Source organism: Mustela nigripes, chromosome X (genome assembly GCF_022355385.1).
Source record: "Mustela nigripes isolate SB6536 chromosome X, MUSNIG.SB6536, whole genome shotgun sequence".
Lineage (NCBI taxonomy): Eukaryota > Metazoa > Chordata > Mammalia > Carnivora > Mustelidae > Mustela > Mustela nigripes.
This window is the reverse complement of record NC_081575.1, coordinates 11,192,471-11,205,123: the sequence shown is the minus strand read 5'-3', so window position 1 is coordinate 11,205,123 and position 12,653 is coordinate 11,192,471. Positions and strand designations below refer to the sequence as shown.

General features: G+C 43.4%; 1 protein-coding gene across 1 annotated transcript; it reads left to right on the top strand.

The window, feature by feature from the left end:
• Positions 1-10,053: 10,053 nt before the first annotated feature.
• LDOC1 (LDOC1 regulator of NFKB signaling) lies at positions 10,054-12,437 on the top strand. The gene has a single exon (XM_059384960.1). The coding sequence runs from the start codon at positions 10,213-10,215 to the stop codon at positions 10,657-10,659; it is 447 nt and encodes a 148-aa protein (XP_059240943.1). The 5' UTR covers positions 10,054-10,212; the 3' UTR covers positions 10,660-12,437.
• Positions 12,438-12,653: the final 216 nt, after the last annotated feature.

The window sequence follows — 12,653 nt, the reverse complement described above, 5'->3', positions numbered from 1 at the left end:
AGGCTTGTATCACTATAAACTTCCTTCTTAAACCTGCTTTTGCTGTGTCCAGTTGATTTTGGAACATTGTGCTTCCATTTTCATTTGTCTCAAGGTATTTTATGGTCTCCTCTTTGATTGCTTCATTGACCCACTGGTAGTTCAGTAGTATGTTGTTTAGTTTCCACATGTTTATGTTTTTTCCAGTTTTTATTCTTGTCACTGATTTCTAGTTCCATCCTGTTGTAGTCAGAAAAGATGTCATTTTGTTCATTATTTTCTGGCTATTTTTGTAGTTCTTCCCTGTTTCTTTCTTCTCTTGCTCTCTTTCCTTTTGATTTGATGATTTTCCTTAGTGTTATGTTTAGGTTCATTTTTCCTTGCATTTTATGTATCTGTTACAGGCTTTTGGTTTGTGGTTACCATGATGTTCACATACAACTGATGAACAGAGCAGTCAATTTTAAATTGAAACTCTCTTAAGTTCTAATGCATTATTGATTTGCTTAGTATCTCTTATGAACAATATATTTTTCATCTTTATGAATCTAATTTATAAGTTTTTATTTTATGGATAGAAGCTTCATTCATAGTTTTAGCTTTTACTTGTCTATCTCAAGTTAATGGTTATATATGAAATGAGGTAACATTTGAAGCTCATCTTTCCTTTCCATATGGCTTTATAGTTGTTCTAGAAGTGAAAAATCTATAATAACAATTTGCATTCCTAACCCTAATATCTTTATTCCTGAAAAACATTCTACACTAAAAGTAATGAGGGTTCCTTGAGAAATGGCTGATTACAGAGGTGGGGCAGGAAAAGTACAAGATGAGCCAGGAATATCTTATTGTCTCAGAAAGAAAGTGCTTAAAGAATAAAGTAAGCATGTTTTAAAAGGACAGAGAAGCCAGCTTAAAAGGGTTCCCACTTCAAATGTGGGAAATTTGAACATCAGCATGAATAAAGACAGTAATGGATTATAATCTGCTGTATAAAATAAGAATTCAAGGGCTCATACTGATAAAAATAAAGATGAATAAAAGATGAAAAAGCTCTCTTTTAGGGTAGAATATAAACTAATATTAAATATTTCTTAATAATCACAAAGTAATTATCTTAACTTTGGAGGGGGAAACCTGGCAGAAAACTCTTTTAACCAACTGATAACATTACTACCACCAGAAATGGAACAAAGGGACATCATGTGCTTTCTGGTATGATGCACTGAGAAAAACAGTGACAATTCTGTGGTATTCCTGCCAAAAATGCATAAAATAAATCTAATAATGGAGAAATACTAGCAATTGAGGGACACTTTGTAAAGTTACTAAAAAGCCTGCACTTTTCAAAACTACCGAGGTCATGCCAAAGAAAGATTGAAAAACTGTTCCAGACTTAAGAAAACTGAAAAGACATAGCAACTAAATGAAGCACACAATCCAGGATTGGATATTCAACCTAAAAATTTCCTGTTGGTAATAGCTAGAGAAAATCTTAATGGGGCCAGTACATTTAAAAGTAGCATCATAAAAAAATAAATAAATAAAAGTAGCATCATGTCAGTGTTAATCTTGATTTTGATAGTTAGGCTATGGTTTCATAGGACAGTGTACTTGTTTATAGAAAATGCATGCTATAATAGTAAGTGGAAATGAGTCTTTATGTTTGCAAGTCTCAAATGGTTTAGGAAAAAAGATCTCTCTCTCTCTCTCTCTCTCTCTCACACACACACACACACACACACACACACACACACACAAACTATGAGAAAAAGATAAACCAAATGGGGTAAAATGTTAATAACTGGTTCACCTGAGGGAAGCATATGTAGGAATTCACAAAAACCCTACAAGTCTTTTACACATTTGAAATTATTTCAAAACAAGTTTTAAAGGAATGGAAATTAAGAATTAATGTGTCACCAAGATCTGTAAAGAACTTACCCAATTCAACACCCAAACAACAAATGGTCAAGAAACGGGCAGGAGACATGAATAGACATTTCTCCAAAGAAGACATACAAAGGACTAACAGACACATGAAAAAATGCTCAACATCACTCAGCTTTGGGGAAATACAAATCAAAACCACAGTGAGATACCAACTCACACCAGTCAGAATGGCTAAAATTAACAACTCAGGAAAAAATAAATGTTGGTGGGAATGCAAGCTGGTACAGCCTCTCTGGAAATAGTATGGAGGTTCCTCAAAAAGTTAAAAATAGAGCTACTCTATGACCCAGCAATTGCACTACTAAGTATTTACCTGAAGAATACAAACATAGTGATTCCAAGTGACACCTGCACCCCAAGGTTTATAGCAGCAATGTCCACAATAGCCAAACTATGTAAAGAGCTCAAAGGTCCATCAACAGATGAATGAATAAAGATGTGGCGCACGTGTGCACGCACGCGCGCGCGCACACACACACACACACACACAAAGGCACAGGAATATTACTCAGCCATCAAAAAGAATGAAACCTTACCATTTGCAATGAGGTGGATGGAACTAGAAGGTATTATGCTGATTGAAATAAGTCAGTCAGACAAAGACCATGATATGATTTCACTCATATATGGAATTTAATAAACAAAACAGGATCACAAGGGAAGGGAGGGAAAAATAAGATAAAATCAGAGGGGTAGACAAACCATAAGAGACTCTTAACTCTAGGAAACAAACTGAGCATGGCTGGAGGGGAGAATGGTGAGGGGATGGGGGAACTGGGTGATGGGCATTAAGGAGGGCACACGAGGTAATAAGCACTGGGTGTTATATACAACTTATGAACCACTGAACTCCACCTCTGAAAGTAATAATATACTATATATTAATCATTTGAAATTAAATAAAATTTAATTTAAAAAGAATTAATGTGTAAAAATATTTTACACTTTAAAATTTACTTTCATATTCTTTTTCTCACTTGAGACTCACACCAACTTTGTGAGAGGGCATTTTTCTTCACTTTTTACAAATAAGGAAATTGGGTTTCAGAGATACTCAATGGCTTATCTAAGAAAGAACATGTCAGGGCACCTGGGTGGCTCAGTTGGTTAAGTGACTGCCTTCAGCTCAGGTCATGATCCCAGAGTCCTGGGATCAAGTCCCGTATCAGGCTCCCTGCTCCATGGGAAGTCTGCTCCCTCTGACCTTCTCCCCTCTCATGCTCTCTCTCACTGTCTCTCTCTCAAATAAATAAATAAAACCTTAAAAAAAAAAAAAAGAAAGAACATGTCAGATATAAAACCTGAACCACCTATTCTCACCCGTGGTCCAACTTTCTTTTTACAATTCCATGTTGCCTTTTATTTTATTTTTGTTTTACCCTCTTACACTGTTGGTGGGAATGAAAGCTGGTACAGCAACTTTGGAAAAACAGTGTGGAGATTCCTCAAAAAATTAAAACTAGAGCTACTCTATGACCCTGGAATTGCTACTGGGTATTTACCCCCAAAGATACAGATGTAATGAAAACAAGGGCCATATGTATCCCAATGTCCATGCTGCCTTTAAAGTTCATGTCTTATGGGGGTGCCTGGGTGGCTCAATCGGTTAAGCATCCAACTCTTGATTTTTGGCTCAGATCATGATCTCAGGGTCATGAAACGGAGCCCTGCATTGGGCTCCACATTGGGCATGAAGTCTTCTTAAGATTCTCTCTCTCCTTCTCATTCTGCCTTACCCCTCCTACTCACGTTATGTTCGCCTTATGCAAGTTACTCATCTCCTCTGGAACTTCATTTCCTCATCTATGATTGGTTTTCATTAGCAGGCCACTCTGTAGGTCTGTCTCTCATTTAACAACAAAATAGCCCTTAGAACGAGCAACTAGCACTGTCCCCTCCAACTCTGAACTTCTGTGATTCCATCCCCATTTTGCACAAACACAGGGGTACTTATTGGAACCAGTCTGAGATTTGAGAAAGATACATACCTCCTCTTACCTAGGGAGGGTTTTTACTCAAAGAGTCCATTTCCCATATTGAGAGAACTAGGCACTGAGTGGACAGGAGGAGCCAAAGGTGCTGAAGGAGGCTAGCAGGAAAGCTTAGGGAACCTAACAGGAGAAGGTGCTGGAACTCAGCTCAGGGCCAACCAGAGATGCTCCTAGGGCTGAGAGAAGTCCTGTTTCCTTCTCTCAGATAACCCTAGGACTGTTGGCCTCTCCCAGGAGGATCACGATGGTGGCACATTGATGAAGGGAGTTTTCTGGAAGTACAATTGCCTCTTTACTCTGGGAAAGCATGAAACATCCAATCCCAGATATAGCAGGAATTCTCCCCCAATTGAGAGAGAAAACAGAAAATGTTACAAGGTAGCCCTCAGGATGTTGCAATGGACAATTTCTTCCCTAAAAATCATGTCTTATCATTAGGACAGTAGCATATTTTGAACTGAGAGAAAGCAAGACCAACATGAAACCTTATTTTATTCTTCTGACTACTTCTTATTGAAGAGTAAACATTTTTTAATTTAAGTTTTATCATTAAATTTATAGATACTAGGATAAAATAAGAGAGGTGAACTAACTACACATTAAATTTAAAATGCAGGTAATATAGTCACTGCAAGACTAATAAATCACAATTCTCCATTGAAAAATAATATGCAATCTGTGTATAGCAGTTTGTGGTTTGCCAAATACTTTTATGTTGTATCATTTGATCTTCACCGCAGTCTTGTGATTTAGATCCTATTACTCTCCATGTTCATTAAAAAGGAGACTGAGGCTCAGAAGAATTAAGCGAGTTGCTCAAGCCACATAGTAAACAAGACCATGATGATTTGAACCGAAATTTCAAAAATTCTTTTCTTTCCCTGATGCTGCCCTGAAATGTGCTTCCCTCTTTTACATAGCATATATATCCCTTAGAGAACACATGGCCAGTTTTTATTTTATTTTTGCCACACTGTGACCCTGCCTATTCTCATTACAAATAGCATCGCTGGTAGTAGAGGGCACCAATATGCATGTGTCCACTTGGATATGACAGCTCACGTGACGTGTGTGTCACATGCAGTCTCCTTAGATTCATCATGATGCCAGAGACTTTCTAAACTATATGAAAATGCCAGAAACAAACCAAGTGTATAAGTTCTTGTATGTTCGAGGTGACTAATTATATTCATGTAATTAGGATAGAGGAAAAAAAATGGGAATAAAAATCTAGCGCAATATACTAAAGGAAATAAAGTCTAGATTATAGCACAATGGAAACATACATGAATAATACAAATTATTCAGTAATAAGACATTAATTTATAGAAATCACTCAGTTATAGAAATCTGATTTTCTAGTTCTGTATCTTTGGGACGGTGGGTATATTTGGCACTATCCTTCTCCTGCATCATCTGAGAATCTGAACAAAGTTGGGTCTCTCTAGTTTTGAGACAGGAGTGTGTACCTGAGAAATTCAGGTGGAGTATTATACAATCATGAAGAAGAGAGATCTGTGTATTCTATCTGTGTCTCCTGACATATATCTCTTTTTTAAATTTATTTTTTATTTATTTTCAGCATAACAGTATTAATTGTTTTTGCACCACACCCAGTGCTCCATGCAATCCGTGCCCTCTATAATACCCACCACCTGGTACCCCGACCTCCCAACCCCCGCCACTTCAAACCCCTCAGATTGTTTTTCAGAGTCCATAGTCTCTCATGGTTCACCTCCCCTTCCAATTTCCCTCAACTCCCTTCTCCTCTCCATCTCCCCATGTCCTCCGTATTATTTGTTATGCTCCACAAATAAGTGAAACCATATGATAATTGACTCTCTCTGCTTGACTTATTTCACTCAGCATCATCTCTTCCAGTCCCGTCCATGTTGCTACAAAGGTTGGGTATTCATCCTTTCTGCTGGAGGCATAATACTCCATAGTGTATATGGACCACATCTTCCTTATCCATTCATCCGTTGAAGGGCATCTTGGTTCTTTCCACAGTTTGGCGACCGTGGCCATTGCTGCTATAAACATTGGGGTACAGATGGCCCTTCTTTCTGTCATATATCTTGATGTCTCAACATTACTCATTCAACATATCTGCTAGTAGAAAAATGTGTCTTTGGATTCTGTGAACCCCATGTATCTATCTGGAAGGAGACAAACTGAATTTTGGATTTTCAAGTGGGATTTTGTAGGGAGAAGGAGAGATACCAGGAATGTTTCCTTTTTAACACACCAGTATGAATTTGTTAACCATAAGAATATATTAATTTGGTACTTAAATAAACATGTAAAAATGTTTTAGGACATTTGGTAAGCTGGAGAGGGTGAAGCTATACCTTTTCATTCCTCTCTCTAGGCCAAGAGGTCTCCACGGCCCTCTTGATGGGGTTACTGTAAAAAGCAGTCCAAGAGGTGCCTCATTAAGAAGGGGGAGAGGTTTCTGGGCAGAAGCCTGGATCTTAGTGGCACCCATATGACTCACAAATATCCCCTCCAAAGCGGCTTTCTGCACCTTGCTGAATATTCAAGTGCCCAGTTGGTTTACCCAATCGGTGCACACCTCTCTAGAGCTGAAGAAGCAAGGGACACTTTCATGCTTGTTTCGAGGCCATGTTACAAGTCTGGCTGCTAGTTTATATGGGGGTGGGGTTTAAGGCCTGGGCTTTAAGGCTTAAGAGATAAGCACTGGAGATTACTCCCTTGGCCTTGGGCCAATGGTTCTGCTAAATACTGGGGTCTGAAACACTACAGAACATTCTGAGCTGCAGCTGTCCTGATTAAGTTCCTGAGCCTGAGATAAGATAACACAGTGTACTCTGCCTCTGCCCCCAGCATCTTTACACAGTTGAAAAGGAACATTCAAGGGTCACTTGAGAGGAGAGAGGAAGGACAGTGACCTGCAGCCCAAAGCAAGGTGAACGGAGAAGGAAGGGCTAGCAGGCCTTAGCATTGGTGGGAAAGCTTCTGGGGTAGCAGGAAGCTGGTTAACATGAACATTAGGAGTCTCTACATTTTTAGCTACTGATACTACTCACCTCTTCCAGCTGCTTCCCCCTTGCCTGTATCTCCTCCCTCCCTCCAAGTTGGGAAGAATTTCCCAAAGTTACTGCTCAGCTCTGTGATCAGTTCTGGCCAGGGTATTTCTTGTTTTCTAGGAACTCAGAGCCCCCTCAGAGGTGATACCTGTGGTTGCCTCTTGTTTCCCTTCCAGACTCCCTCTGTCACAGAGTTATAAGGAAGAGGACTAGGGCAGCAGGAGCCTAATTAGCTCTGGATCCCCAGCAGAACTGCCTCATTCACAGAAGTCCAGTGTATAACAATTGTTCCGTGGAAGGGCTTGTGCAACAGTCAGAGAAGCTGAGACTGTGGTACTGTGCCACCAATGTATTGCTCTCTTGGGTCTCAGGCTTCTAGGGTGCCTGTCCTTGTGTATGGTCCTTGTTCAAGGGCCACGTAGGCAGCTCATTTCAATCACCAGATCTGGTGCCTGCCACAGAACGTTTGCTACTGGGACTAGAACCCTGAGCATCTCTTCTTGGATTAGGGTCTGCACATGGAAAGTGGAGCTGGACGTTCACTACTGCCCAGCAGTTCCACCATCCATCCGGTGCTGTGAATGGGCAGAATGGCCAGAAATCTGCCTCTGAGATTTCCTGTCCCTTCATTCAATCCACTGAACACTTATGGGGTGCCCAGTAAATACTTTGAGATGCTGAAGATGAACTGAGAGAAGGTCTCTGCTTGGCCCCCAGGGGCTTCTCATCTAGTGTGGGAGATCACGTCACAGGAGAGTCCAAGGTTCATAGTCCCTCCTACAGGCTCTCAGTAGAGTGATCTCTTCCCACTTGGGCCTTGGCCTGTTTCCTCTCCCCTCAGCCTCTTACTTCCAAGGATGCCCACTCAATTCTATTGTAAAAATACTAATTAGGGTGTTTCAAAATTATTTTGCCATTTTTACTATGTCAGTCATCATTTCACTATTTCATGATCAGAAATAGATAATTTTGGACAGTTTGAAGAGTATTTTGAACGCTTTGTGCAGCCACCACTTCCATTTTTTATCTCAACATCTCAACATCTGTATCCTGAGATTCTTTCACCCACCAAACATTTCTGGATCTTCTACTCTGGCCCAGACACTTTTCCAGGCATGTAGGATAGAGCAGCTACCAAAGCAGTCTTTGTTCACAGAGACTTACATTCTAAAGTGGAATTACGTTCACCATTTTGACTGATGAACAAAGTGCTATAGGATATGAGGGCTGTTAGTATGATGAATGCTATGTAGGGAAATGAAGAAGAATAAGGGGTTAGAGATTACTGATAGACAGTAGACCACCTCTGATAGACGAGGTGGTCAGGAAAGTCTTTTCTGAAAACAGTGGGAGAAGGAGTCAGGGCAGCTAACTGGGGAGAGAGCCTCATAAGGCAGAAAAGACAGAAAATGCAAAGATCCTGAGGCCAGATGTGTGGTGAGAATAAGCAAGAAGGATAATGTAATCATGGGAATAGGCACACGAGATGAGGCATGACCAAGGCGTTGCTTTTGGGGAAAGCTGCTTGAGGGGAAAACTGTTGGGAAGATTTTGAACAGGGCAGTAAAAAGTTCTCACTTTTGTTCTAAAGGATTCCTGTGCCTACTCTGTGGGCACCGAGAAACATGAGCCACTGCCCCAAGACACTGCCTACCCCTTCCTCCTGGCCATATACACGTGGGATCCGTTCCAAGATCCCCAGTAGAAGCTTGAAACTGAGGATAGTACTGAATCCTATATAGACTATATTTTTTCCTATATATATATATATATATATATATATATATATATATACCTATGATAAAATGTAAATAAATTCGGCGCAGTGAGACATTAACAACTAATATAATAAAATAGAATGTTTATAACGCTTTGCAAGTTTCGAAATATCTCCTAAAATATCTTATGGTACTGCACTCACCCTTCTTGTGATGATGTGACATGATAAACACGCTTAGCGATGGGATGCAGTGAGGTAGGTGAATGACATAGGCATTGTGATGCAGCATCAGGCTCCCGTTGACCTTCTGAGGGTAGGTCAGGAGGGTCAACTGATTCCAGACCAAACCACTACTGGCACGGGGAACTGAAGAGCAGCGCAGGAAAGCAAAACTCCTGTGCATACTGTAGGAAGAGAAGAGTGAAAGCTAAGCGGTTTGCAGCAGTCTGGGTGAGGAAGAAAGGCTGGGGCAGGGTGGTGGTAGAAGTGACAAGTGACTGAACCGCGGGTGTATTTTAAAAGCAGAGCCAACATAATGTCAGCTCTAAGGTCCTGGACCCAACTTAGCTGCCAGCAACTATTTGAAAAATAAATTTCAAAGCAGAAAACCGAAACTATTTAAAAAAACACAAATCTTCATTGTTAAGCAACGAATAATGTATGAATGCTGGCCAAGGGACACTAATACTAGGACATGAACTAAAGAGCTAAAGATAGGCAAGAGACTGCAAATGGTTCTCCAATGTTGGTTTTGCAGAACTTTTTATACTTCACTGTTTAGAAAAATAATTTTTTAAAAAGGAGGTAGGCACACAGGATTATTTCCCAACTAAAGAAAAAATCCCCGTTCAAAGAGTTTTGTAAGAGGAGCCCTAAGGCTCTTTCATAACTCTAAAAGGTTGTGACTCCCGCGGCGCAGCCAGCAGAGCTACTAGTTCTCTGGGTGAGTGAAATTTAAATAAGCAAGGAAATTGTTTTAAAAAAACCCAAAACACTCAAGTGGAATCTAGTAGCCACGGACCCACCAAAGAACACTGAATTGTGCGAGTCGAAAGGTGATTAATCCTTTAAACTTGAGCAGGCTGGCCCTGAGACATGGGCTTTAGCACTCACTGGTTCCTGGCTAAGCCGGGCCCACATCCGGGGGTCCACCGGGGTCCCCTGCCTTTACACGCTCCACCACCAGCCCGCCATGCCGAGACCCTGCCCACCCCTTCCCCCGCCCCGCCCCCGACCGAGTCTCCGCGCCCCGGGCGCCCCCGCCGGCCACGCCCCCACGCGGCGCCTGTCGCCCCCCCCCGGCCACGCCCTCCTCGCCACGCCCCCCGACCCGGGCCGCGCCGGCGCGCCGGCCGCCCAAGTGGCTGTGCGGGCGGAGCTTGCGCAGCCGCCGGACCCCTACGCGCGCCGCCCTCCGCCCTTGGCCACCGTGAGCCTCCGCGGACACGCACTTCCTGCGAGGCCTCCGAGCGCACCTTTGCCGAACCGAGCCGAACCCAGCCCTTCCAAGTCGTTAGCCATGGTGGACGAGCTGGTGCTGCTCCTGCACGCGCTCCTGATGCGGCACCGCGCCCTGAGCATCGAGAACAGCCAGCTCATGGAACAGCTGCGGCTGCTGGTGTGCGAGAGGGCCACGCTGCTGCGCCAGGTACGTCCGCCGAGCTGCCCGGTGCCCTTCCCCGAAACGTTTAGCGGCGAGAGCTCCCGGCTCCCTGAGTTTATCGTGCAGACGGCGTCTTACATGCTGGTCAACGAGAACCGATTCTGCAACGACGCCATGAAGGTGGCATTCCTAATCAGCCTGCTGACCGGGGAAGCCGAGGAGTGGGTGGTGCCCTACATTGAGATGGATAGCCCCATCCTAGGTGATTACCGGGCCTTCCTGGATGAGATGAAACAGTGTTTTGGCTGGGATGACGACGAAGAAGATGACGACGACGACGACGAAGAAGAAGATGATTACTAGGCCGGGAGACCCTCGGGCCCGGGACGGGGAGGGCCCTGCACGCAGCCATTCTCTCCCCCCCCCCCCCCCGCCCGGCCCGCTCGGAGCCGCCAAGCTCCCTTTTGTCCCCGGATCCCCTTCCCTACCCTTGCCCTCGGGTTCTATCATCCCCCTGTAGTGCTTGCCTTTGTTCCAGGAGTAGTGCTCCAGTTACCTGCTGCTGGGGCCTCTCTCTGAAGCGCGCCGCCACCCGTTCTGGCCAGCCCCAGCACCCTCCCCTGCTAATTTGGACTGTGTTCTGAGCTCCTGCTGTAGGGAAGGCCCCTGTTACAAACTGGTCAGACTACGCGCAGCTCTGCCCTGCCGACTGCAAGGCCTCCGTCTGCCCAGAGACCTACGCCGCCACTTCACCACCATCCACCACATCCCAGCGACAGACCGCAGCCTTTGAAAATAAGGACCAACCTAGAAGATGCCTGAGTTGGCTGCATCTCCTCCTCGGACATTAATTTGGACAGCTCACCAACCCCCAAGGGGCCAATCTTTCAACCTGGTTAGTTCCCTACCTACTCCCAGAGTCCTCTCCTTCCCCACCAAATTGCTGCAGGGGCCTAGTGTGCCTGGCAGCCAAATTGTTGACATTTCTTTTCTCCTCTGCACCAGTTTTGCACAGCTGTCCTTTTACTTTCAAAACTGCAGCAGTCCCAACAGATGTGTGTATTTGGACAAACATACTAAAAACAAAACAAACAAAAACAGGCACTCAGCCCAGCTCCTCAGTACCACCTGGAAAAAGCATTTACGTTCTTTTCAATAAATATCAAGCACTACCAAAAAAAAAAAAAAAAAAAAAAAAAAAAAGAAGAAGAAAGGAGTGTCTTTTAATGGTTAAGTGCTATCATTGGCCTCTACCAATCTCTCTGACTCTCATTTTTTCCCCTGAGATCAGGGAACCTAGTTCAATCCCAGTATTTGCCACTGTCATCTCTAGGCGACAGAGGACAGCTATCACAGGATTTGATAGAGATTCTGGTACTCTCCTCACCAAGGCATTTCTTAAAGCCCTGGCAAGAGGATTGAGTGTCCTCTGGGGCGTCCAGAGTGGCATGGGTAAGGGGTGGTTGAGCAGGTTGTACACCATCCCAAAGTGGGACACTAGACAGTGAAAGGGGACACTATTAATAATTAGACTGGGACAACAAGCATAAGACACATAAAATATTACCATTTTCCTGAACCTTTGGGTTACTTCCTCAGCACAGTCAAGGAAATTCTGTCCTTTAATTCTTACCATCTGAGGGCTGCTATTGAGTTAAGACTTAACAATGTAGCACCTTTCAGGTGCCTGAGCTGACATTAAATCCTGGGTCCTGGGTGAGTGTACCCATAGTAAATAGTGATCTTAACATTGCGTCATGCCAGGTGAACACTCTTAGAATCCCCAGCCATACATATATCCCAGATTCCTGCCTATGGAAATTGGCAAGATGCCTGGCTATCTCCTAAACTAGACCTTGTCCTGTTGGGGGCTATGCTGAGACCTCTTTATAGACCCGGAGGGCTCAGAGGCATTGAGGGAATGGGTGAGTGCTGAGAAGAACTCTTTGAAATGTTAAATCAGGGAAGTTTGGTTGTGGGGTTAGTGGGAGCTACCTCTGCCAACCAGGAACATTTAGGAGGATTTGAGGGGTTCACAGTTACCATCTATATCTGCCCAAATGTACTCATTATACCGTAACTGGAGTCAGCCCTACCTTAAGATCTCTAATTTAGGTAATAAACTTCCCTATTACATAAGACCTTTTGAGGCTGGTTATTATTTTATTTTTAATAGTAAACCTCATAGCGTGGATTTAATGAGATCCTGGTCATCATCCTGGTCACCTCACAGGCATGGATTCGTTGAAATCATGCCCATGAGGTCTTTACAGTTGTCCCTACTACATGGTGAACTTCCAGTAAATACGGGCTGTTACTCCAGACTTGGGATTGGAAGTCTATCTTGGTTGGAAAGC